We start from the raw sequence: 26970 nt of genomic DNA on the forward strand, positions 1-26970 counted from the left end.
AATGTTTGACCCAAAACTATTTGGGATGGAAGCGCAGGTGTCGTACCTGGATTTGCATTTCCCATCCTGAATTGCCTCAGGAGAAAACCAAAAATGCACATTTTTAAATATTTCTCTTTTTTGCCATATAGTGTTGGGATATGCATGTAGTTTGGAGGAAAACGTGCAAGTCCACCCCATTCTTCCCTCACTGACTCCAGTGTTTGAAGAGGCAGCTGCATTCCAAACCAGTATCTCATATCCCAATTTCAGGAGATTCACTTTTAAAAAAGTATTTATCAGCATTAATTTAATAGGATTCAGGTTTTTAAGCACTTTTTAAGCATTAATTTCAGGATTGGCTGCATTTCTGAACTGTTTATTCCAGTGTAGAATGCTGGAATGCAGCATTTAGAGCTGGAGTCTGACAAGTGCGGTGGTTTTAGTGAGTATTTGTTATTAAAAAATCTCCTTTCCTAATACAACTCATGTCAATTCTTAAGGGGGGAAAAAAATGCAAAATTCCAGGTGATGAATGAAAACCAGAATAAATCCACTAAAATCCCAGCACAGGCCGCACTGATGCTGGAATTTTGGGGGCTTGGTGCAGGGGATATGTGAGGGTCAGAGAATTCCCATGTCCCTGTGGGAAAAGGACAAAGTTGGGATTGTACAAGATTTGGTCTTTTAAGGCACTGACCTTCTCTGCTCTCAGGTTTTCCGTGGTCCTCCCACCGCTCTCGGTTTGCTGCTGGCCAGCCGGGTCCTGGAGATCCTGGAGTGTTTGGAGCTGTGTCCATGGAGACGGAGGTGAGGTCACAAGGGGAGGGTGCAGTGACAAACTCTGCAGCGGGACCCTACCCCCGGTCAGGTTCCAGAGGGGGATCTGATCCCCAAGGAAGCCCCGCAGCAGGATCCCATCCCTGGGAAAGAAACTCTGCCACCAGCACCCCCAGATCCTTTCCCAGATTTCCAGCCGCTCTGTCCCGAGCCTGGAGCCTTCCATGGGGTTGTTGTGACCCCAGGGCAGGAGGCAGCACTGGCCATACTGACCCTCACACCACTGACCTCAGCCCATGTATTCCATCCCACCAATCCAGCCTGGCCAGATCCCCCTCAGGGGGATCCAGTGTAAGTTTGGTCTGGGCACGTGGCTGATGGAAGGAGGCTGTGCAGCTTTTGAAGGTGACTGCTTCCAAAACCTTCAGCTTTTCCTGGGATGCCAGCTCCCAGGGCAGCATGCTGCATTGGATTTACTGGGCTTTGTGGAATGTGTGTATCTGGAACAGTTAATGATTATTTTAGTGTTTCTTGAAAACTTTGGGAACTGGATGTGTGGAAAGATGGATGTTGGAATAAAAGGAAGCTGTTCCCACTTTCATAGAGATGGTGGCAAAAATCTGCAGGAATCAAGAGTTTTGTTGTAACATGAGGTAGAAAACTGGGAAATAAAGCTAAGAAAGGTAGGAAAAAACAAAAGGATGGAAGAAGCAGGCAACATAGGCAAAAAGTTGAAATGTATTTCTTATTCTCATTCCATATTATCATGGGATCCTGGGATGGTGCTGGGTTGGAGGGACTTTAAAGCTCATCTTGTTCTACTCCATGCCATGGGCAGGGAGACCTTCCTCTAGCCCAGGCTGCTCCAAGCCCTGTCCAACCTGGCCTTGGACACTGCCAGGGATGGGGCAGTCACAGCTCTGGGCACCCTGTGCCAGGGCCTCAGCACCCTCACAGGGAAGGATTTATTCCCAATATCCCAACTAACCCTGCCCTGTGGGAGTGGGAAACCATTCCTCCTTGAGCTGTCACTCCAGACCTGATCAGGCCTGATCCAGAGCAGGATCAGATGGAGAGAAATGAAAAGCAAATGCATGGATTGAGTAAGAACCAGTTTAATAATTCACAAGAGGTATGAGAAGGGAGGAAAAAAAAAAAAAAAAAAAAAAGAGAAGAAAATCCCTCCTCCCTCCTACCCCACAAAGCTGCACCCTGACACCCCAGCCATGGCTCAAGGAGAGTGTCCACAGGGCTTGTCCAGTGTCCACCCTGTGGGGGCCTCTCTGTGTCCCCTGCCAGTTCTGCAATCCTGGTGACACCAGTGGTTCCATCCCTGGCTCCTTGTCTTCATTAGGCACAGTGGCCTCATGGCTCAGGGGGTGCCAGTGACAGCTGCCAGCACTGCCAGGAGGAGTCCAGTGAGGCCTGGGGGCTCTCTGGGGATGCCTCTGCCTGGGGAGGCCAGAGAAGGAGATCAGGAAGAGCTCCCTGCTTTGTGCAAAGTAGAATGAAAACCAGAAATCCCTCACCTTGGGGTGTGAAATAGTGCTGCATCCAGGAAATAAGCCCACCATCCCATCCCATCCCATCTCATCCCATGGATCCCATCCCATCCTCTCCTGTGCCAAGCCATGCCATCCCAGGACAGCAGCTGGAGCTGAGCAATGCCACACAGCTGAAGCCCTGCCACTCCCATCACCTTCCCCAGCACCAACCCTCCTGTCCCAGTGGAGCTGGAGCCCTCATGCCCCCCACAGCCACCCCAGCTGCAGTGTCCCCACCTCAGGGACATCACCTCGGAACCAGGTGCAGTTGTAGTTGCTGTGCACACCATGGGAGCGGAGGTGGATGTAGGTCTCGTTCCCTTCGTGGGTGACGTTGGTGACCTTGAAGGTCTCAAAGGGTGGGATGAGGACCTCCTCCTCCTCGGGGTAGGCAGAGAAGTGCCGGATGTCAGCCCCATAGCAGGTTTCCACCTCAAAGACAGTGCTGGTGCCGTAGGACAAGCTGATGTTTTTCAGCAGGGAGGTGGAGGCGAACTGGCCGAAGCAGATGATCTGCCCGAGGCTGGTGACAAAGCAGACCGTGACGCCCCGGTACACGTGCAGGCAGCGGGGCTGGCTCCAGGTGCTCCGCAGGTCCTTCAGGGCCTCGGTCAGCAGGAAATGCAGCACCTTGAAGCGGAAGGAGCGCAGGTATTCCCGCCACGCGCGTGGCCCTGTTGAACTCGGGGTACAGGCCCTCCTCCATGGTGTAGGCCAGGAGGGCCGTGGCCTGCTCCAGCTGCAGCGGTGGCCCCAGGTAGGGCCGGCTGTCCCACAGGGCCACGGCCTTGCTCCAGGCCTCGGCAAAGTCACCACGGGGGACAAACTCAGTGCGGTTGAGCGCTGGCAGTGCCCTCATCATTCTGAAGAGGCAGCTCAGATACTGGTCATCAAAGGAGTTGGGGACCATGTTCAGTACAGTGTTGTTGGCACCGCCGTGTTCCCGCCAGCACAGGTGGATGCTGGTGGCCAGGGCCCCGGCCAGCAGCACCAGCACCAGTGACAGGAGCTCCATGGTGGGCAGAGACTCCGCAGGGCCCCCCCGGGCATTGGAGGGACTTGGGAGGATGTGGCTGGTTGCTCTGTGAGGGGATGAGGAGGTGGGAATGGGGAGAGCGGACAATCCAGGGAGAGGAGGGCACCCCGGCTGCATGTCAGGCCAGGAGCCCCCTGGCCCTGTCCCAGCACTGCCTGAGCCTGGCCCTGGTCCCATGGGCCACTGTCACCCCACACCCAGCACCCTGGCCTGGTCCCCACTGCTCCACGGTGTCATTGCCAGGACCCCGACCCAAAGTGTAACCTGTGCCCTGTGGTAGGTGTGAGGTCTGGGTGCTGCTCTCAGGCCCTCCCTGTGCTCCTGGTTCCTCCAGCTTTTAACAGCTGGGATGGCTGGGCTTGTGTCCAGACATTCTCCCTGCTCCTGGGCAATTTTACTGTCCTCCCCACAGGACTCGGAGAAGCCATCCTCTCCAGCCCCAGGGATGGGCAGGAACCCCCTGATAAATCCTCTCAGCCCCCACCCAGATGTGGAGGGTTGAAATAAATCAGTAAAAACATAAGCAAAACCAAAAGGTTATATGAGCAAAGAGAAAAAAGTAAGATTTTATTCTCTGCTTCCCATGAGCAGGCACAGTCTGGCCACTTCCTACAAAGCAGGCCTCCACCATTTGGAGCTGTTTCTTTGGACGGCAAATATTGTAAATAACAAATGTTCCCTCCTTTCTCCTCCTGAGCTTTTCTATCTCAGCCAAGGTCATGTGGCCTGGGCTATCCCTAGGGTCAGCTGTCCTGGCTGTGTCACCTCTCAAGGCCCTGGGACAATAGATGGGGGATGGAATATTGGGGACCCGGTGCTGGTGTGTTGCCAGCCCTGCTCAGCAGCACCAAAGCTCAGGGGTGTCATGGGCACCTGCCTGGGTCCCACCGTGACCCCAGTGCTGGGAGGACTGCCAGGGGAACAGGAGATCCAGCTTAGTCACCTAACCCTAACCCCAACCCTAACCCAACACCAGGGCAAGCAAAGGTCCCACTGTGGGGCCCAGGAGGGAGAGATGGAGGGGAAACAGCCCAGGAGGGGCTGGGGCAGGACCTGGGGATCCCCCGGGAGCTCCCTAGGCTCAGCTCAGCAGCAGAAGCTTTTTAAGCTCTCAACAATTATTGATTAACTTGAGTTTAGACTCTGCAGAGCCTAAACAGGATCAGGACAGGCCAGACTGATGGGCCAAGGCCTACGAGATGAGGTTCAATGAGGTTCTGGGTCCTGCCCTAGTGTCACCACAGCCCCTGCAGTGACCTGGGCTTAGGACAGAGCAGCTGGGTGGCTGGAAAGGGACCTGGGGGTGCTGGTGACAGCAGCTGAAGAGGAGCCCAGGTGTGCCCAGGTGGGGAAGAGGCCAATGGCACCTGGCTGGTATCAGCCAGAGTGTAGCCACAGGCCCTACTCAGGCCTGTGCTGGGCACTGTTTAATCACCTCCAATCCTGGGTCAGTTTTGGGGCCATCACTACTAAGGAGGACATTGAGGGGCTGGAATGTGTGCAGGGAAGGGTCATTCAGCCTTTCCAGATCCCTCTGCAGAGGTTCCTGCTCTCCAGCAGATTCATGTTCCCACCCAGCCCTATGAACTGGCTGAGGTGCCCCTGATGCCCTTGTCCACTGACACAGACATGAAACTGAGCCCAGGGAATCCCACTGGTGCCTGGCCCCAGCTGGACGTGGCCCATTCCTCACCACTGCTGGGCTCAGCCAGTGAGCAATGCACAGTCCAGGCCAGGAGCAGCCAGGCTGTCCAGAAGAATGTTGTCAGAAATGGTGCCTAAGCTTTACTCCAGTCCAGGCAGACACATCCACAGCCTTTCTCTCAGCCACTGAGGTCACTCAGGCCCAGAGGGAGATCAGGTTGGTCAGGCAGGACCTGTCACAGCCCCAAACTTGCTGGGCCTGATGGCCTGGTTGTTCTGCACTTGCTGTGTAAGGACACTGAAGATGATCTGTTCCATGGCCTTCCCAGGAACCGAGGGCAGGCCTGGAGTTCCCTGGATCCTCCTCCTGGCCGTGCTTGTGGATGGGCATCCCAGTGGCATCTCCAGTCATCAGGGACCTCTCTGGGCAGCCAGGATGGGTGAAAAGCAATGGAGAGTGACTGGGCAAGCTCTCCCTTGAGACACACATTGTGTCAAACCCCTGAGCCTTTTGCAGGATTGTAATCCTTGTCTTTGTCCCTGCCATGATCTTGCACTTCTGCTAAGGCTTAAGTAGATCAGTGAAACCATTCTCAAAGCACCACGGGTTTGCTCCATTGTACTGCCTCTCCATTTATTGGAAACAGAGCTGGGACCATCCTACACCTGCAAGTCCTACGCTTGTACAAATGCTCAGAGCTGGCCTGAAAATTTAAATTTCATCTTTCTAATTCCTGATGGCCAATTCATTGTCTGTCTCACACCACCTGCCACCACACCCATGTTTCCTGGCTCCCTTGATGATTTCTGACAGGGCACAACACCAGCTGATGCATCACCTCATGTACCGCCCCAGAAATAATAATTAGTATGAAGTCACAGGTTCATGTTCCATGTGGCAGGATTGCTCTATTACAGGATTGCTGTGCCAGACACAGCAGGATATCTCTGTTACAGGCACTGCAGTTGAGGCAAATGAAAGCTCAATAAACCCAAATGCTTAAAAATGGAGTGCCAGGATAAGGGGGAATGGTTTTCCACTGCCAGAGGACAGGGATGGGATAGTGAGAAGAAATCCTTCCCTGTGAGAGTAGGGAGGCCCTGGCACAGGTTGTCCAGAGAAGCTGTGGCTGCCCCTGGATCCCTGGAAGTGTTCAAGGCCAGGTTGGATGGGGCTTGGAGCACCCTGGTCCCATGGAATGTGTCCCTGCCCGTGACAAGGCCATGAACCTGGATGGGCTTTAAGGTACCTTCCCACCCAAACCCTTCTGTGATTCGATGACTTCATAAATTCCTTCTTTCTTTCCTCCCTTCCCAGTTTAACAGTCTCTGCCTGATGCTAAAGCTGAAAGGAAAATGTTCATCTCCTGCCTGCACAAGGACCAGTCCCTTGCCAATGTCTTACCAGTGCCCTCACCAGTTGCTGGTCACTTTCTGTTCATTGCAGGATAATTTCTGACCCCACAGTCTGAGGAATGCAGTATCTTTCCTGTCCTGGGTTGGTGTCCCAGGCTGTTCCTGGGGCACTGGGCTCTGCTCAATGTCACACAAGCGTGGGTGTGAAGAGTTGTCGCAGTCAGACTGTGAGGAAAGAGGATCTGATCTCTGAAAGATAAATGAGATAAACAACCACGGCAGGAGCTGGTGGAGAGCTGCGTGCAAGGCAAAAGGAGCTGGAATAGAGACTTGCAGAGGTCTGGAGAGGAGATGGGTCTAAGGGCCATGTGATAGTGCTGGTATAAGAGACTGAGCAGGGATAAAGTTCAATGAGGAGAAACTGGACACGAAAGATAAAGAGTGACAAGGCAAACAGGAAACTTAAAGCACCAGGGGATAGAACAGGGAGGAGGACTGCGGTGTCCTGGGACAGCTCAGAGGAAACGATTCCCTTTGCATTTTGGCTTTTGTCACGAAGCAGCACCTGGGCACCGTATTCCAGAATGGACCCATGTGGGCTTTAATCCCTGTGTAGTGAGTGCCCCGTGCCGGGAGAAGGGGCGGAGGCGGCTGCCCATTGTTTCTCCGCGGCAGCGCCGGTTCCTGCAGTCCCCGGCTCCATCGCGGGCGCTGCTGGCTGCCGGTGCCGGGGCGGGGCGGACTCCATTTCCCAGGGATCCCATTTCCCAGGGAACTCCGTTTCCCAGGAACTCCGTTCCCCAGGCGCACCCGCGGAGGGCGGCGCGGCCCCGGGAGCGGCTCCAGGCCAGGGCGGAGGGAGCGGAGCGGGGGCGCTGCCGCAGCGGGAGCGCGGCCGCCGCTCGGCGCAGCCCGGCCCGGCCCCCGCACATCCGGGCGCTCCCGCAGGCCCGGCCCGTCCTGTCCCGGGTGATCCCGGGCGGCTCGGCCAGGCCCGGCGCGGCCCGGCCCGGCGCGATGCTGCGCTGCATGCCGCCGCTCTGGCGCTGCAACCGGCACGTGGAGGCGCTGGACCGGCGGCACTGCTCCTTGCAGGCCGTGCCCGAGGAGATCTACCGCTACAGCCGCTCGCTCGAAGAGCTGCTGCTGGACGCCAACCAGCTCCGCGAGCTGCCCAAGGTGAGCCCCGCGCCGGCACCGCCGCCCCTCCGGCTCCCGGAGCTCGGCTCGGCCCGACCGGGGCCGCTCCGGCCCGCGGGGGCTGCCCGAGCGCTGCCCCGGCCTGCGCCGTCCCGCCGAGCCTGGGCTCAGCCCCGCGCCCTGCCCGCGGAGCTCCCTGCCACCGCCGCGGCGAGGCGAGTGGCAGCCCCGGCTGAGCAGGAGCCCCTCCGCTGTGAGCGGTGTCTGGCTGTTGATTAGCGGGGGAAAGGGGTCCCCTACCCGCGGGGGAGATCGCTTTACCCGAGTCATCAGTCCTGTGACAGTCACTGCCGGGCAAAGCGCAGCGTGAATTAAAAAAAAAAACCAAAACACCTCTGGTTTGGTCAGTAAACTGCAGAAAGTGTCGAGGAGGTTAATTAAAAGCGATAGAGCTGTTTTATAGTTATGATCATAGGGCTACAGGGATGCTCAGGGAGCTGGAGCATCTCTGCCATGAGGACAGGCTGGGAGAGCTGGGAGTGTTTGGCCTCAAGAAAAGAAGCTCTGGGGGAACCTTAGAGCCCCTTGCAGTGCCTAAAGGAGCTCCAGGAGAGATGGACAGGGAGTTGCGACAAGGGCCGGGAGGAATGGGACAAGGGGGAATGGTGCCCCACTCCCACAGGGCAGGGTTAAAGGGGTTATTAGGAAAAAATTATTTCCCGAAGGGTGATGGGGCCCTGGCACAGGGTGCCCAGAGAAGCTGTGGCTAACCCATCCCTTAAAGTACCCAAGGCCAGGTTGGACAGGGCTTGGAGCAGCTTGAGATAGTGGAAGGTGTCCCTGCCCACGGCGGGGGGTTGAGACTGGATGATCTTCAAGATCCTTTCCATCCCCAATCATTCCATGATCTGGGGCTCCAGCCTGCACTTGCAGCTTCTGTTACCATTGTGTTCAGCCTGTGTTGAGCTCTGCACACAGGGAACAACACCAGGATAAGCCCTCCGTGTCCTGTTCATGCCACAGTGATCACTGCAGAAGCAAAGAGCTGGAGATCTGCTCCACTGCCAGCTTGGCCCAGCATCTCGTGACTCCCAAGGGTTTGTTTTTGCAGGGCAGGGCGTTGGGATAGGGTGAGGTCTCATGTTTGGGCCCTGAAGTGCCATCCAGCAGGAACCCAAGCCACGATGTACCCATTCTGCCTGGTAATTGGGTACACAGGATTGGTGCAGGTGGGAATTTGAACCTACTTCTTGGGAAGGAAAAGGCCTTAAGGCAGTGCTGGGCTGTGGGATACTCCAGAGGAAGTTTTATTGCATGTCCCCTTTGGAAATGGTGTGATTTTTTAAAAGTTATTTAAGTCGTGCCTGTGCCAGAGGGAGAAGGTGTTTGACTGCTGTGTATTTGGAGAGATGGTCTTCAGGGAATATAGCCTGAGTTCCATGTTTATTAAAAAAACCGAGAAGTAGGTCGTTAGCTTTCAAGGCTTTTATGGAATACTGACATGTTATGGAATTTGTTTTCAAATCTAGATTAAAAACCCCTTACAAACTAGGTTTTGATTCAGGCCAAAGTAGTTTGGTTCAGTTTGTTAAAACATACAGTTGGCACATCTGCACCTGAACAGATTCTCTTATCTGGAAGCAGCAATTCTTGCTCTTGTATTTTTGAGTTCTGTTTGTCTTTCTTGCTTGTCTCTTCCTGAACCCCAGTGAGCTGGGCTGCCTGTGGGATTCAGCTGTGAGGTTGTTCAGGTATGGAGACAGCAGTGTGATACTCTCGACTCTTCTCTCAGTAGCACAGCATCTTGTACTTCCCAAACTACTGGAAAATGTGTGTTATGGGCAGGCTGGGACGTGGGAATGGGTGTAAATCCCATCTGCAGAGGAGGGTGGTTGCAACACACCTGCAGGGAACCTGCTGGTCCCTGTGCTCTCAGCTTTGTGTATCCTGCTGAGCAGCCACAGCCCGGCCTGGTGCTGCACTGAACCCCTTGGAACTGGGACAGACTGGGGTTTGTGAGCTTGGAAGAGCATCTTTTGGATTATAAATGGAGATTTTGTACTGACTTTTTATTTAATCTGTGATTGTGTGGATATAATCCTGCCTGTGATGGCAGGTGCTGTGTGTGTGCCCTCAGTGCCTTCCTGAGTCATCTCAAGAGCTTCTGTTTCAAGGAGCTGTGGCATCTGTTCAGCTTGGAGCATCAGAGTTCTTGCCATCACCTGTCCTGGGCTCACAGGCTCCTCTCTGGTCTTTGAGTTCCCCTTGCGGAGTCTTCTGGAGAAGAATTATTAGAAGAACAAATTGAACAGAATAGTGGATCCTGGTCTCAGGAGACAGAGTAAACCAGAAGAGGGACAGAGAATGGGGAGCAGCAAAGAGCGTGACCAGACCCAGTGTATGAGAGCTTTTGCACAAGGGAGGTGAATGCTTTCAGGATGTCTCCATCTGTCTGGGAAAGGCAGTGAAACATGGAGCCATTCCCATCTGATGGCGGAGGCCTGGAGTGTAAATAATGCCCCAAGGAATGGACAGGGAGCAACTGACCACTGCTGCTGCTTGCAGGAGAGCCTTGAGTTAAAGCAAAAAGGGCTCAGTTCACAGCAAATGAAAGAATTTTCCATGTAAAATGTCATTGAACTGGGCTGTGGAACCACCTGGCACATGACATTACAATGCTGTGAGTTAACACGAGCTCAGGAGAGAAGTGGAGCAGTTCACAAAGGAGAAAACAACCAAAAATGAGGATGTGCAGAGACACCATTGTGTGTTTACACTGTGTGTCTTGGGGGAGGCTTGGAGGGAGTTTGGCTTTGGACTTGCTGTACTCATACTCTTCCTTCCCATCTCCTGTCTGGAGCTGCCCAGGGCTTTCTGTGGCCAGGTGTCAGCCCACCCCCAGCCAAACCTAAATGCCCTCACAAGGCAGGTAGGTGAACATCAGGTGCCTGCAGCTGTGGACAAGAAGGGAGGCAAGCAGAGCAGCCCTGAGTGCTCCTGAGAACAGCCAGGGCATTTGGGGGTGCCAGAGCCCCAAATTGCTGCTCATGAGAACAGCCAGGGAGTTTGGGGATGCCAGAACCCCAAACTGCTGCTCCTGAGAACAGCCAGGGAGTTTGGGAGTGCCAGAGGTGCTGAGCTTTGGAGACACCTGATGTTGGGCAGAGAAAGCAGAATTACACCCCACTGTCCCTCCCCTTCCCAGCCCCTCTGAGTTCCCTGTGGCTGTGCCATGGTTGGTCCAGAGGCATGTGAGGAGGAGAAAGAGGAGGAGGAGATCTGCAGTTGGTGGAACAAGGAAGCAAGTTTGATCCACCTTAGGTTTGACCCAACGTGTGTCTTGAAGGTTTGTGTTCACAGTGCTTCCCTGAGCTGTGCCAAGGTGAGTTTGGTTCCAGGCACACAGGTCACAGCAGGAAGGGCAGTTTTTGAGGATATTCCTGTTGGTAGGGACAGATACCTAAGGCAGGAGTAGGAATCTGTGTAGTGTGAGGTGAATATGGTGATGAAAATTGAAACTGAACTGCCATTCCACCAGGAAGAGGGAAGGTGGGAACACTGGGTTTAGGCACACACTGTCCCTGAAAGATGGTGATGGGAAAGCTCTTTGGTTAGGTCAGGGGGATGTATTCCAGCTGAAGAGCTCTTCATGGAAACAAAGCTTTTTTGGGAAGGAGATCCTGGGAGGAGGGTTTGTGCTTACCATGGGAGGAGGTGGAGAAAGGGCACCTGTGGACTGTGCTTGTTTCCCAGAACAGGGCTGCACGTGCCTGTTCTGTGGGAGAAGGTCTGAAGGACACAGAGATGTGCCTGTGAAGGTCTGTCAGAAAAGTGGGAATGAGAGAGTGTGCACAGCCTTGGGCAGAAGGTTTGTGTTTGATGATTTTTAGGAAAGCAGGGGTTTTAGGGAAGACTTCCCTGTGGAGATGATTCTTGAGGTGAAAGGATTGGAGGGGTGGCTTTTGGAAAGGTCAAGGAACTCTCTTGATGATAGGTGAGTTTATATTGTTCCTCTTCTGAGGGTTTTCTTCCCTAGCACCAGCTGGGTGTTTCAGACAGGCTTTTCTGTGTCCTTATTTCACCTGTTCCAGAAACACGGGATCTCTTGCTCTTTCTGTGGCACCATTTTCCTCTGCAGAATTTCCAGTGCCCTTTGTGCTGCTGCTCTGCTCTGGATCCGATGGGATGCTCTGCCCATCTCCTGGGATTGCTGAGTGACACTGCTGTGCTTTCCTCGCTTCTCCTCTCCCAGCTGCAGAAGTCAACATGGGTTTCTCTCCATCCTGCAGTGCTGGGTCCTCTTCTGTCTGCTCTTGCTTCTTTGTCACCTGTCCCTTGTGGAAACTTGCCTGTTTTGAGCCTAAATTTCCCCGTAGGGTGGCTCTGCTTGGGCAGTTTGAAGGGATAGATTAAATCTGTGTGGGAGCATCTGCCGCCCCATTGCAGGGATTTGCTGCCAGGGTGATACCACATGATTGAATGGAAAATGATCCATTCCCTTTGATAAGTTGCCTGTCCTTTCCAGGAGGGTGTCTGAATTCCAGAGGTGGAAATTACTTCCTCCATGCTGATTTCTGCTGTACCTATCTTGCAGAGAGTGGTAGCTGCAGGATACCTGCACGAGCAGGGTGGAGAGCAGGTCCTGCTTTGGTGGTGAGGGTTTTGGAAGTACAGCTGGGTAAAATCACTCTGTCTGAGCTGGATAACACCTAAGTCATCCAGGCCACTCTGTGACCACTCGAGAAGCACAGGTCTCAGCAGGAAGGAATGGACACAGTGTGGAATTTGGAGCACTTGGAGAAGGCAGACGGTCCTGGTCACAACTCAGAAGAATTCAGAGACTCTTGGTGTGTTTTTGGAGGAGTGCTCCACTTTGGGGTGTGGGGAGGCAAAAGGGAGGCTGGAGCAAACCTGGGTGGAGCAGAGCTGGTAGGACCTGGTGTAGGAGGACAAGAGGGTGGAGCTGAGTGGGAACTGAAATCCTGAACAAGTCTGTGCAGAGGGAGGAGACCTCAGAGCTCTGGTGTGTCAGCATGAGTGTGCACAGGGCCAGGCTGCTGGACACCTACTGCAGGAGTACTGGGCTGCAAGTGTCTGAGGCTGTGGGGAGGCTGTGGGCTGTGCAGAGAGGAAACCCAAGGGCTTGCTGTGGTCCCAAGGGTTTTAGTGGTGGTGGTGGTGAAGAGTGAAGCCCCAGGCATTTCTAATGTAGGGGCTGCAGCTCTTCTGCTTTGCTTTTTCCTCACTACAGCTCCCATGATAAACTGAGCCTCGTGCAGAAAACACTCTTCTCACTGCCCAGTGAGCTGATACCCACTCCACTGGAACCTGTGGGAGACAGACACTGGGGAGAGGAGCCCATTTGTGTCCAAGGCAGGTCCTTCCCCGTTTGGGCTTGTTGCTGTTTGCATCATGGCAAGGCCCTTTGAAGCTGGCTGGGTTTCAGCAGCTCTCTCTCCTCTCTGGCTGCCATGGCCTGGGGTGAGAGTGTCCCTGTCCTGTGTCCAGAGCCAGGATCCCACTGCCCCCAGGTGAAGCTTGAGGTTGTGGTTGTCACTTTCCCAAAGCAAAATGGGGCCTCACAAAGCTAATTAAGAGCAGCTTCTAATTTCCTGGCATCTGAGGGCTGTAAGGAGAATCTTGGGGTTTATTTACTTCCATGGAAGAGTAAAGCTTCTCCTTTTAATCTCTCTAACTAATAGCCCTTCCCTGAGAAAGTCAAGAAGCTGGGAATCCTCCATGGCTCACTGTGTGGAGCCAGCCTTGGAGCCTGCCAAGGCTTGATGTGCAGTGGGCACCTCCTCTTGCTTTGGATGTGGTTCTTTCTAGCCCAGGCTGTGTCAAAGCTGCAGCTGTATTTGTTTAACAAAACCAGCCAACAAACTGGTTTCACTTGCTGGTTGTGAGACTTGTGTGCAGAGCTGGCATGGCTCTCCATGCTTTGCAGGAGCTCAGGAGCCCTGTGGGTTAGTGGGACAGCTGGATGTGTGTTGGTCTCTCCAAAACCATATATTCTAGATTGCTGCTGTCCAGAAGTTAGAATAACTGCAGGCTTGTCTCCCCTGCATCCTCTCCTGGTGACAGCAGAGGTGTGGGATCTGTGCTGGGTTGGCAGCAGCCAGCTACAAGCTCAGCCATGGAGAAAAGAGCTGCTAAAACTCTTGGATGTACAATTCTTGGCTATACAAACCGGGAACAGGAAAGAGGTGCACAGGTGGATTTTACACTTGAGGTCTGTGGAAGGGAAGTGACTGTTAATATTCCGTTTCAGTTCCCAGAGCTCCAAGGTGTGTTCAGCTCTGTGTGGGACAGCTGTGGGTGTGCTCCCCAGCCTGTGTCTCCCCACCAGCTCGGGTCCTGGAGGAGGTTCAGGTGTGTGGAATAGGAGGTGCAGGGGCTGCTGGGCAGTTGAGAGGTTTAGTGGAGTAAAAAGTTCATGAAAATTCAGGTGGCTATGGTTGGAATGGCTCTGCCTCTCAGCAGACCTTCCTTGGCACTGGTTTGGTACCTGCAGGGAGGTCACTGGTGGAAGCACCTGCTCTTCCCAGGTTGTTAAAAACCCCTCTGTATGCCTGTGTTGGGTGATTTAACCCCTGCTCTGTCTGTGGGTGCATCGCTGCCAGCTTGGTTCAGGTTTCCCTTTGGGGTTCCTGCTGTTGCTGGGTGCTCGTTGCCTGTGTCAGGTCCCCAGCCCTTGCTGCTGTTCCCAGTACTGTCTCTGAAGCCTGAATGAGGCATTGCAAGGGCTCTGCCTGCTCATCTTAGGTGTCTCTGGTTCCCTGTGACTGCTGCTGAGAATCTGCCAGGAAGGATTAGTTCATTGATGGCTGAAGGTAGAGGCAGGGCTGCGTTAACCTCTTCAGGGCTCCTCTGACCTGTTCTGTGTGTTTTCCTGCATTTTGGAGCCCTGTTTTGCCATCTTCCTGGCAGGAGCTTGCCTGAGGCAGTGGTGGGAGTGTGTGGATGGAAGGGGTGCTGTGTGCTGAGCAGGGGGATGTGGCATCACAGCACTTCTGTGGGCTCTGACTCCTTGTTCCATTCCTGGTTCAGGGCATTTACTGGTGTGCGTCTGAGCTGTTCCCCTGGGAGCTGCTCCAGCACCTTCTTCCTCATCCTCTTCCTGCTCAGAGGAGATGTTTGGGTCTGTGTCTTCCTGCACAGGGACACTTAACTCTTCTCCAAGACTTTTCCAGTCCCCCAGATGTGCTTTTCTGCACCCCAAGGGTACAGGCTGCCCCCGAGTCCCTCACTGTGCATCAGTTATTTGGCTTGGTCTCATTACCTTGTCTTGGATTCCTAGTTTCAGGGTGAGACCCGATTTTTGGATTTTTTTGGTTGTTTTATGGTGCCTGACTGTGCTGGAGATGTACCTGTTTGATAGACCTGCTTATGATTTCTGCCTCAGGAAAACACAATCTGATTGGAAACAATTGCAACAGGTTATTGTATAATACAACTTCTGGCATTTTTCCCTTTGCTAATAGCTGTGGCATTACAGATCAGTCGATTACTTTTTGTAATTGCAAGTTGACCCTTCTTTGCTGAGAGGATGGTTTAGAGGTAGGCAGTGTCCCTTGGCTGAATGGGAGGAGGTAATTCCTGAGGTGCTGCTGTGCCAGGGAGGGGCCTCACTGGGAAGACTCAAATGCTAAGGCAAATCAGAAAGGGGCAGAGGTCCTTGGGTAGTACCTGAGGTGTGCTTGGTTTGGCTGCTTCACCCGTGCCCAGGGTGCTCTCCTGTGAAATGATCTCACGTGTCTCTCCAGATTAATGCTTTTGTAGTTGAGTCACAGAATCATTGAGGTTGGAAAAGACCTTTGAGTCCTACCTTTGGCTGAACACCATTTTGTCAACTAAACCACAGCACTAAGTGCTGTCATTATTTAATATGTTCCAGTATTGCAGTGGAAAATGCCCCTGAATGCCCTGTGCCTGCCACAGGGAGTTCTGGTCCTTCCGACTTGCCCCATCCCACTGCACAGACCAGGTGGAGGCTGTGAGTGCTGGGATTGTGGTCAGGGCCCCTCTCTTCACACAGCCATGGTCTGCTGCTGCCTCGTGTCCATGATCAGTGTGAGAGCATTGATCACTTCCCACACCTTTACCGCAGTGGGATGCTAATTGTGGTGTCCTGATTTAATTCTGGCTCGGGATTGCCTTTCTGGCAGCCTGGGTTGGTTTGTTGTTTCACCTGGAGCAGAGATTCCTCCCTGCTCCTGGCTGTGTCCTAGCTGTGTGCTGGGGCAGCTGCTGCCCTGGCCCCTCTGAAGGGGATAGCATTCCTCAGTCCTGCTTCAGTGCCTGAGAAGCAGCAGCTGCTGAGCCTTTGGCTCGGAGACAGCTGCTTTGTCTTTGCTGGAATGTATTCCCAACACTTAAGTACTTTTATATATTTGCAGTGCATTCCTCAGGGCCTGATACGGGGTTAAATAGTCGGAAATCCGCTGGTCTCTGTGGGGAGGGCTGTGTCCGGCTGGCAGGGAAGGGAGCAGCCTGCTGGGGCTGGTCCCCTCCTGGCTCCAGTGTGTGCAGGAGCATGTGGAGCCACTCCTGTTCAGTGCCTCTGCCTCTCCTCTCCTCTGCCTCTGCCTCTCCTCTCTCCCCAGGCCTGATTGTGGCTGGCATCTCAGCCAAGTCTCTTTGCGACTTGTCTGAATTGCCACCTTTCAGGTGCTGGTGACTGCGTGCCTGCAGCCAGAGGAGTTCTCTAGCCTGGAGCTAGTTCAGGATCTGTCAAATACTGTGAGGAGTGGAGAAGGAAACACTTGTGGAGTGGGAGACAGGTGGGAAGATCTGGTGTTGGGGGCCAGGTAGTCTGTATGCACTGCCTGAGGTGTTGTCCCTGAGGCGTAGAATAAGGACTTCACAATTAGAAAATTGTAAAGCAGATATGTTTTATTTCTAGATGGGACACAAGGGGGGATATCTCTTCCAAACTGTGTGTACCCGGTCAAGACAAGGTCTAGTTTTAAATATACATTGATCCCATAAACCGACGCCTTCCCACTCGCCTATTCCTGCTGAGGTGGGTCACACCAAGTCCCCGGGTAACTGGCACCTGGATGGTGCCTGTGGTGCCCTCTCTGTGGCACCAGGGTTGTCCTTGGGGCTCAGTAGTGGCCACTCTGCTGGAGCTCCAAACAGATGTTCCCACCTCTCAGTAGTGGGTTAGCTTATTAACTCAGTTATCCTCACCAGATTCAGTGATTATTCTTGAATTCAGCTGTTCTGGGAATCACCATTGCCTTCGTGGTTTCTCTCTGTAGGGAAAGGTGTCTCTTGGGTTTGCTGGGCTGGTGTTGCCTGGGGGCACTGGGCTGTGCTGGAAGTGAGTCCTGCTCTGCTGAGGGAGCTGTGCAGCCTCTGGAGCTGGCATCCAGCCTGTGCTGCCCAGCCATGGGGTACAGGTCTTTCTGGTTCTGTGGCCTTACCTGTGCCATGCTGGCTTTGAGCACAGTGACTTGGAAATGCCATGTTTAACCTTAGAGCTGATCATCTCCTGGGTGCTTTGCTTTGCAGTTGCTGGCTCCTGCCTCTGTCCCAGGCTGGATTTCCTCAGAGACAATGCCACTGGCGCAGGTGTTGCAGATCACTCAGCACACCTGTGAGAGGAGGGGCCCCAGGTCTCTTCACATTTCACCTCCCTGTAGGTGTCTGAGACACCAGGGCAGATACCTGTCCCAGTGCCCGGCTGTGGAGCATGCAGCAGTCTCTGCTTCCTCCAGGGGCAGGTCTAAAGATGTCAAGCCCATGTTTAACCAGGAAATGGCAATGAAGCACAAGGCTCAAGTACATGAGCTGGTTTTGCTGCCAGCATTTGTGGAGCTGCTGTGTTGTACTGCTGATGGATCGACAGACACCTCCTACCTGCAGTGCAGGGTCCCATGCATTCATCCTGCCTGAAGACAAACACAGAACTCATCTAGGAGCCCAGCCCATGGTGGTATGGGAAGCAGGCCCTCTTGCTCATGAATCACAAGGAGAATTGTAATTATTTTCCTGCTGCACAGTCTGATCCTGCCTTTAATTAAATATTTGCTGTCCTACTGGAGGCAGAGACTGTTCTAGCAGGACTGGACAGGTGGACTTGAAATTCTCTGAAGAGAAATGAGAGATGAGGAGACTGAGGAGGACCTTAGCATGGGCATTTCCAGGGTTGGAAAGGTTGGCAAAACTCTGCCTTGGAGCCCCTTAGCTCGTGTTGGAGGAATCATCACACAGCAGGCACTGCTGGGGTGCTTGGTCCCTGAAGAAAATCACCTTCTACCAGCACTGCTGGCTCAGGGCTAGTGTCTTGGGGCAGCCTGGGTTGTCACAGGTTGTTTTTGAGGAAGAGGAAGTGTCTGAGCCCTGCTCTTTGGGCAGCAGAAATGGGAACACCACGGTGGTTTTGGCTGCAAAAGGAGAGAGTCTGTCCCATTGCAGAGCCAAGATGATGTTTGTGATGTAGACCCCATTGCTGATATAAATTGTCATCACGTGGTTTCAGAGCCACTGGCCTGAGTGTGAGATTGTTGTGGCTCTGTGGCTAAGCTGGTGCCTGACTCCTCTTCCCCTGACGTGTCCTGCTCCCCTCCAGCAGTGCTGCTGTTTGTCACCGAGAGAGATTCTGAGGTGTTGCTCTAGAAGCTGCCTAAAGCCTGTTTGGCTGAGGGGCAGAATGTCCCCACAGCCTGTGGTGGCATTGGGCAGCCACCCTCTTCTGTCTGTTGTTAGCAGGAGGGGTCCTGGGGCCAGGGCAGCTCCATGAACTGTCTGTGCTGAGGACAGCAAGGCTCCTTCTCCACAGAAACTGGTAGAGGAGCCCAGGTGTCTGTCTGTCCTCCTGTCTCCTGCAGGTACAGGTGGGAACATGAGGACTCGCCCTCCAAGGAGAGCACGAGGTAATGCTGGGGAACAAAGACTCCCCCATGTCCTGGTTCCGTTCCCATGGCATGATGAGATTAGGCATCAGGTGAAGGAAAGAGCTGGAGCTTAGCCCTGGGTAGGCCAGAACCCTTTTTTTTTTATAGCCTCAGAAGAACAAAGGTTTGGGAAAGAATCATGATGCTGACCTGGGAGTGGGGATCACTCTGCATGCAGACACAGTTGGTGTTCTCCAGGTCCCCAGGCTCAGCACCCAAACACTTCCTCTCTTTCCTTGGCAGTGAGTTTGCATCTCCTGCAGGTGGGACGGGAGCTGTGGCACACAGGGGTTGTGTTGCCCTTGGGTGCACAGTGGATGGGCACAGGGCTCCATGGTGGCTGCAGGTCACAGACACCAGCAGTTTATGAGGGGAGCTCAGTGGATCTGTGTCCCTGAGCCTGCCATGCACCATCAGTCTGCCCAGACTGTCCCAGGACTGCAGCCCATTTTCCCCTCCTGCCTGAGCAGCAGGACCAACTCCACCAGCCCACTGTCCCAGCACGGGGATGCCCCAGAACCATCAGCCCCTGAGCCAGGCTGCCTCTGTCCCTAATCCTGCCTGGAGAATGGGTGGCTTTCCAGGCCTGCCCTTGGGATTTTGCAGTTTCTGGGAAACGGCATAGCTGAATGGTGGCTCAGAGGGTTTGCTCTGAGCCTTTTATCCATTGTCCTTTTTTCCTTTTTTTTCATTTTCCACCTCTTGGTCTGACTGAATAAGTGAGCAGGGGGTGGACCAAGCATCACACTGCGGCAGGAGGGAGACACGGGGGTGGTGTCTGAATTCCTGACATCACTGGACACTGTGGTTCTCTTAGATCACCTAACAGCTCCAGCAGCCCTTTGTTCATGTCCTGGGGCTCTGCTGCAGCCTCAGCACTATTGCTGGAAGCTTCATAGACATCAACACAGACATGACACATCAGCTGGAGAAACACAACTTGAAGGCTTGGTCATGGCAGAGAGGGGACAGAACCTGCTCCAGATGGTTCCTTAAAGACAGAGAATGGGCTTAGAAGGGCCTTTGAGGTTCTATTGTGTGTATACGTGTCACCTGTGACTCTGCTGTGTGTATACATATGTGTGACTGCTGTGTGTGTGTCACGATACATTGCTGTGTGTGCACATCCTGCCCTGGATAATGTGCTGTAGCTGACCTTTTTCTGAAATGTTGGACTACCTGGTCTTAACAGGTCCCTTCCAACCTCAGCCCTTCCATGGATCTGCTGGACCTGCCTCTGTGTCCCTTCCCGCCTCAGGCCCTCCATGGATCTGTGTGGATCTCTGTGGTGGAGAGTGCCTTTTGGATCTGTGTGGATCTTTGTGATGGACAGTGCTTTTTGGATCTGTGTGGATCTCTGTGATGCAGAGTGCCTTTTGGAGCAAGCTGCTGTACCTGACTGTCCATCCACTTGCACCTTTGCAGTTTCAAAGCTGTCAGCTCTCCAGAACATCCCCTGCTTTCTGGACATGCCTGGCAGCTCTGTACTGGAGTCTGCAGGGCCTGGGGTGCCTGCCTGGTGCTGCTGCAGGCTGTGAGGACAGGTGCAGTTCTCGTGGGCAGGGCAGGAGATGGCTGGTGCAGTCAGGTTTGGGGCAGGACAGTTGTTTCCCTGTGCAGTGGATGAGGAAGGGGAGCAGGGGTCCTGCTGTCCCTGCTCAGGAGAGGGACATCTCCTTCTCCTGATGTTGTCCAGTGCCTCCTCCAGTGCCACCCATCCGTGCTGCTGGTGACCCATCATGACACGCTGGGGTTCTGAGGGCAGAAGCTCATTCCTGGGTCAGATGGGCATCTCCTTCCTTCTTGGGGCACTCTGCTTTCCTGTGGACCTGGAGCTGTGCCCTGACCTTGCTGAAGTACAGGCACACGTCATGATTCCTGAGCTCCGCAGGGTCAGGGACTTCGGTGCTTGTGCCTCTTGCTGGCTGAACAGCTCTGCCAGTGGGTGTTGGGCATCCTTATGTTGTCAGGGAGAATCCTGTCCAGGGTCAGCCATCAGTGCCTGGGGCTCTGGACTGCCCCACTGCCCAGGTGTTCCACTCCTCAGCAGGAGCCAGAGGTGAATCTGCCAGAGGAGCCTGTATTGGCTGCTACCAGTGGGTCTTGTTTCATAAACCGGCTGAGCCTGTTACTGTTTCTCTGGGTAACCTGGAATCCAACCACAGCCTGGGAATGTTCCTGGGGCAGGACTGACCTCACCACTGAGGGTGAGCATGGTGGGGCCAGGCTGCCTCTGCCTGGCTGCTGCAGGGTCTCACTTGGAGGAGGTCATTCTGAGGACAGTTTCAGCTGTCACAGTGCGATCCTGCTGTGACCACTGGGTATTTTTCTTTCACAAACCGATACTAAATGCAGTGCTCTGGAGAGGCTCGCTAATAATTGCATGGGCCTTTCATCCTTTCTCACTCCTGCAGAGATCAGCCAGTTGGAACAAGTCCATAGGAGGCCAGAGAGATGATGAGAGGGCTGGAGCACCTCTCCAGGGATGAAAGGCTGAGACACTTGGGATTGTTCAGCTGGGAGAAGAGAAGGCTCTGGGGAGACCTTAGTGCAGGCTTTCAGCACCTACAGGGGCTCCAGGAAAGGTGGAGAGGGACTTTGCACCAGGGCTTGGAGTGACAGCACAAGGGGAAATGACTTTCCACTGCCAAAGGACAGGTTAGATGGAATTTGGGAATAAATCCTTCCCTGTGAGAGTGGGAAGGCCCTGGCACAGGGTGCCCAGAGAAGTGGTGGCTGCCCCTGGATCCCTGAAGTGTCCAAGGCCAGGCTGGATGTGGTTTGGAGCAACCTGGGATAGTGGAAAGTGTCCATGCACATAGCAGGGAGTGGGACTGGGTTGTCTTGAAGGTTCCTTTCTACCCAAACCTTTATATGGTTTGGCATCCCATAACTTCCAGTCAAGACAGAATTCAGCACTGAAACCCCAGTACCAGATGTCTCCATTCTCCAGTTAAGGGGGGAAAAATCTACTCCGTGGCAAGGAGAGTGTGCAAAAAAGAAGAGACAGGTTTGTAGAGGGGAGCTGTGTGACTTGTGGTTGTGTAGGGATTGTGGGATGTCACTGGACAAGGTTTTCCTCATGAGAGGCTCCCCAAATTCTGCTGGTTCCGTCTCATGGGTGATATTGACTACACTCAGTATTTGACTGGCAGCAGCAACCAGGGATGTTGGAGAAGTTGTATTGGTTTCTGCAGGGACCTGTGAACCACTGGAGCCAAGTGGCTCCCCTGTGAGGATAATTCCTTGATAGACCCGGGGGCCCAGAGGAATTTTAGGCCATCCCCCAGGGTTGAAGGTTTGATCAGACAAAGGTCTGAGCAACCTGCTCTGGCCTCATCCTGATCCTGGAGCAGGAGGTTTGGCTGGAGATCCCCCAAGTACCTTCCAACATGAATTATTTCATGAATCTATGGTGAAGGTCTGCCACATACAAAGGATTGGAAGGATATTGCATCAGATTATACTTCAGTTGCTTTTGACTGGAAAAATCTGTGGGTCTAGGTTGCCTTTTTCTGTCATTTTTAAAGATTGAAGTAACTGAATTTTGTTTCAGAACTTAGCAAAAACCCTTGGATGTGTTTATCTGCATTTGGTTCTCGAGGGGCTGCTGAGGGAGGATGTTACATCTGAAAACCTGCTGCAGAGCCTGTTTTTTCACAGTGTTCTGCCTCTTTTTGCAACGTCATCATTTTGTGGAGCATTTCTTATCTTTTGACATATGGTTCTTTACAAACTCATTATACCTGTTCCTAATTAATGACCATTTAATATATTTCCAGTTGGTTGCACTGTGGCTGCTCTGCTCTGGGCATTGCAAGAGTTTATGTCCCTGAATTTTAGTTGTAGGACAGTTTTGTAGCTGTTTTCTGCCTTATCTAGCCTGTGAGTACTCCCATGCTCCAACAGAGACTATCTTTGTAATGCACCTTTGCAAAGGGTTTTACCCCCAGTTACACCCAACAGCTGTAAGGTTGGTACCCCCTAATCTTTAGCTTATTTTGTTAGTGATAACTTTCCTCACACTCAGAGCTGCTGGATTCCCATGTGCTGGTTCTGGATTCCCGTGTGCTGGAATATTTCTCTGCTGGTCCTTGTGGGCTTTGGACTCCTGGGCTGCCAGGAAACAGGGAGAGATTTGGCTTACCTTTTTTTTTTCTTCTTCAAACTTCTATTTTTAATCTACTCTGAGTCCAGTTTGGACACTGAGGGGTCTGGGTTGGACAGATTTGGTGAAGTTTTATTTTTTAAATCAGAAAATGTTGAAGTTGGGGGAGTTTATCTTTTTTGGGGACGTTCAGTGTGGTGCCAAATCCAGGGGTTTGCTTTGTCAGCTCTGGGAATTGGGGTGAATCTGGGACACTTTGATTAGAAAAAAGGATAATTGCCAGTCTCTAGAGACATGTAATCAAGGTTTCACTCTTAGTTCTAGTAACAATTTTTAAATAATTTTGTTCTTATTTTCAAGTGTCACAGGTGAATCTCCTGTGCAACCTTTGCTTTGGGTTGCTGGGCTGAGCTGAAGTCCTCAGCTCACAGAATACTGAGCTGGAAATGACATGGAAATTTGTGTCAGAGATAGCATTTACAGCTCTTGGTCACATCCTCTTGCGATCCTTTTTTGCCAAATATAAAACCTGAATTCAGGCGTGAAAACACTGTAATTCTCACATTTGTTTTTTCTGTCTACCACTGGTGGCTGTTGGCTGGCTTTACTTCTTTTCACATCCAAATATTTTACTCAGGTCCAGTGTAAGTGGTTGGGCCAAGTGGGATGAACCATTGTGTCCTCCTGCAGTTCTGCACGTGGGCTGTGCCCAGCCCTGGCAATGCCAGGGAGTTTAGAAACCTTTCATTTTTAAGAAGAGGGAAGAAGCTGGGAGCTGCTGGGTTTATACATACAGTTTATTCCTGTTTGCTCTAAATGTCATTTAAAAATGTGAATGTTTATTCTGAGGGTACCTGTACCCTTAGGCAGAAGTGCTGTGGCCTGGGCTATGGATGTCCCTGTAGTTATTTTCCAATGTCCAGACTCTGGCAGGTCAGCACGATGTCTTGCCTGGAATTTCCTTGCATTCTAAAATTAGGAGAAGGCTCTAAGAAACAATAGCAAATCAAGTCTCTAAAGTCCTGCTCCCCTGAATCTTTGTTGTAATTTAGACTTTCACCCACTTCCTTTTCACCGAGCTGGTCTGTATTAGATAAACAGAGTTAAACAGAGCTGGTGACGGCCAGTGATGAGAGGGGTTATTTTTAAAATTTATTTACTCATTACATAATTATTATGGTCCTTTAGGACATCAGAAGTGTGAATTTCCTATCAGTGCTGTACATCACTGATCACTCCCCACATGCAGAGTGCTGTGGAAGCCGGGCAGCCCCACAGAAGCAGGGTCTGTGCTGTGGTTTGGTGCCTCAGACACACATTGTGCCCAGCAGTGTGTCCTGGCTGGGACTTAGGGACTGCAGAGGCTTGGATCTGTGAGAAACTCCTCCAGTTACACCACCAGACCTCATGGCTGTCACTGCAGGTGGGGTGAGCAGCTCACCTGTGCTCTGTGCATCTTCTCAGGGTTTTGTTTGCTTGGCCTTTTCATCCCCTCCCCTCCCTTGTCTGCTCTGTGCTCTCGTTTTTGGCAGTGTTGTGGGGGTCCTGAAGGTGCCCCACACCTGAAGGTGCCCTGCAGGTGCTCCTGGAGAGGTCTGTCCCAGCAGCTCTGGTGCAGGTGGATATCTGGAAAGGCACCTGAAGAGGGAGGTTCAGAGCTCACTCTGGTTTGATCCCTCTCAGTGTGCACTGCAGGAGTAGCCCTGACTTGGGCCGTGTTTTGTCACCTGTGAATGATCCCAGGGTTGCCTCTCCTGTGCTGCTGGGACCCCCTCCCTGCCTCTGCTGAGGGCAAACATGGGGTGCTGTCATTTAGAAGCAGCCTGTGCATGTCACTGCACAGGCCTCAGTGTTCTGGGTCACTTCTTAATATTTTCCGCAGTGGTCCCACATTGTTGTTTGTTATTCCCAGTACTCTGAAACAATCCAGGAAATGCAGCAAACACCCCAGCCCTGGTTCCCATCCTGTCCAGGATCTGACCTCTGGCAGTGGTTAGAATCGGCTGCAGTATGTGGTCAGTTGATAATTACAGTACATTGTGTTTAGTAAACTCACTGGGGCTGGTGGTGTCTTGGAGGAGTGATTGGTGGATCCTGGAATTTGCTGTTTGCAGCTGATGGACTTGTGGGAGCCTCAAGGGGTGTGTGAAAAAGTCGAGTGTTGTGAGGGCCTTTCCAGTCACCATTCCTGTGGTTGTGGTGTTTCTAGAAAAGAATTTTCATGCCTTCTCTAGTTCTGTGATAACTTGGAGCTGTGCTGACAGCTCACCTATGCCTCTTCCACCTGGCATAAGGGGCACAAATGCTGTCCCTGATGGTGTGGGGACCTGCCACTGATGTCCTGACCAAACATCCTGTACAGCAGGTGTGTACAGCAGCAGGGACTGCCCTTTGGGCTGGTAGTCTCCTTGTATTTCTCCTTTGTTGGCTCTTCTGGAGCTGCCTCACAAACCCAAGTGTCTGCTGCAAGTTGCTTTAAAGTGGCTTCCCCGTGATGCTGGATTCCAGAGCCTGAGGTGAACTGTTATTGTAGGGAACAAGCAATGTATAATTTGTATCCTGTGCAGGAGGGAGGAGGGCAATGGGGTAACAGATGCTAAATGAGTGATCAGCCTAAACTCATTTATGCCTTTTTTCTTTTCCTCTCATCCCTTGTAGCCCTTCATGGAGATTCTGGTTCTTACAGTGACTGCCCTGTGAGGGCCTGGCTAGGATAGGGGTGGTGGGAGCAGGCAGTGTCTCAGGGATAGATGCTCAGGCTTCTCTTGAAATGAGGAGATGATGAGTTTTCCCCAGAACTGCTGCTGATCCAGTTGTGTCACTTCTGTCACAGCCTTTCTTCAGGCTCCTGAACCTGCGCAAGCTGGGCCTGAGTGACAATGAGATCCAGAGGCTGCCCCCTGAGGTGGCCAACTTCATGCAGCTGGTGGAGCTGGACATCTCCCGGAATGGTAAGGCCAGAGCTGGGCAGGAGCAGCTGCCCACGCCCTGCAGTGCTCCTTGTGCTCAGAAGAGGTAGTGCCTGTCCTCACCCCATGGAATGAGGCCCATGGACATATCCCCATGGACATGTCCCTCAGGGCTCCTCAGCTGTGACAGTTATTGTATTACCATGTCTCAGCCTGTCACCACTGCCTGCTGTCCCATTTTCTCAAGCCTCTTTTGTTCTTTCACCTGTTTTTTTCCAGACATTCCAGAAATTCCTGAAAGCATCAAATTCTGCAAATCCCTGGAAATCGCAGACTTCAGTGGGAATCCTCTCTCCAGGTAGGAAGGCACATGCAACCCATTAGTCCAGCTTAGAAGGAGAACTGAAATTGCACATTCTCCCTGGCTTTCTCTGATCTTCATGTTGTAATTGTGTCCCTGTGAAGGCAAGGTCTGGGATTGCCCTGCCTCTTCCAAAGCTGCAGATGTCTGCTCTCCTGGGTGTTGGGAGGAGTTGATGTGTGCTCCATGCTCAGGGCCTGTGGCTGTGATTGATGAGCTATTGTTGTACTGGTGTCAACAGTGAGGACTTCTGTCCTCTTGCAATGAGTTTATTGTTCCCTTTGCACTGGTCACAAACCAGAATGGATATGGGCTTGTGCTGCAAAGGAGAAAAAGCCTGCATGCCATCCTCTGCACCCCAGGGCTCCTTTTGGGCCCCACTCTCAGCCCTTTTTGCCCCCTCTTAGCCCTTTTTCCACCTCTCTCTTATTCAGAACTGAGGACAGCCATGCTTTGAACCCTGTGTTTGGTTGTTTCCCTCTTACCTCAGTGCCCAGAGCTGTGCCCAAGTAGGAGTCTCTGACCTGTCTTTCAGTACTCTGTCTCTGAGGCTTTTAATACACAAAGTTGGAGTTCAGTGTGGCTCTCCTGCCTTGGTGAGCCATGTCTTCAGGCACTGATGTCTTGCTGCAGGTGCCAGTCTGGCCGCAGGTGTCCACATCCCTTTGTGTTCAGGGCAGGTCCTGTCAAGGTTTAGGCACATTTAACTCTGCTTCCTCTCCTGGTCCTGGGTACTGCTGGAGTGGGACAAAGCTTCCTGTTGGTGACAATCCCAATACCACAGGAATGACCAGCACTTGTGCACCAGGTGTTATTAGTCAGAGCTTTTTCTGGCTCAGCGTCCAGATGAGCTAGGGGGAAGGGTGGGGAGGGGGCTCTACAAGCTGCCTGTGGAAGCAAAGGAATTTCCTCTTTCAGGGTTTTTCCCTGTTCTGTCACACCTTGGGTCTGTTGTGATGTTGGTAGGTCCTGGGGAATGCTGCAGTGTCATCTGCAGTGATATCCTGTGTTGGGCACTTGGAATGCTTGGGAGCCCTCCCTTCTTCCAAGCGTGGAATGGTTTAGTCTGGGATTTGTGCTCGAGTACTGCAGAGCTGAGTTTGCAAACATGGAGACAGGTAATGTCTGGTGCAAGGGGATTTTGTGGTCTTGGAAGCAGAACTTGTCCTGGATCAGCAGCCAGGGTTGGTGATGATGGTTCCTGTTCTT

At 52.7% G+C, this 26970-nt stretch overlaps 2 protein-coding genes across 18 annotated transcripts in view; one reads left to right on the forward strand and one right to left on the reverse strand.

The window, feature by feature from the left end:
* Positions 1-2131: 2131 nt before the first annotated feature.
* LOC310910430 (NAD(P)(+)--arginine ADP-ribosyltransferase 2-like) lies at positions 2132-7271 on the reverse strand (the record flags this gene model as incomplete). The annotated part of the gene is made up of 4 exons (XM_083863115.1): positions 2132-2211; positions 2555-2933; positions 2977-3385; positions 7150-7271. 4 exons carry the CDS (start codon positions 7269-7271, stop codon positions 2132-2134), a joined length of 990 nt encoding a protein of 329 aa, XP_083719241.1.
* Positions 7272-7356: 85 nt separating this feature from the next.
* SCRIB (scribble planar cell polarity protein) overlaps positions 7357-26970 on the forward strand; it is a gene marked incomplete at its 5' end in the record, with an annotated part of 95929 nt that continues 76315 nt past the window's right edge. For all 17 annotated transcript variants that reach the window (XM_083865616.1, XM_083865629.1, XM_083865618.1 and 14 more), the window contains 3 exons: positions 7357-7518; positions 25325-25442; positions 25680-25758. In XM_083865616.1, the coding sequence (XP_083721742.1) occupies positions 7357-7518; positions 25325-25442; positions 25680-25758 (359 nt within the window). The remainder of the gene's footprint in view (positions 7519-25324; positions 25443-25679; positions 25759-26970) is intronic.

This window comes from Zosterops lateralis, assembly GCF_965231275.1.
Source record: "Zosterops lateralis genome assembly, chromosome: 1".
Lineage (NCBI taxonomy): Eukaryota > Metazoa > Chordata > Aves > Passeriformes > Zosteropidae > Zosterops > Zosterops lateralis.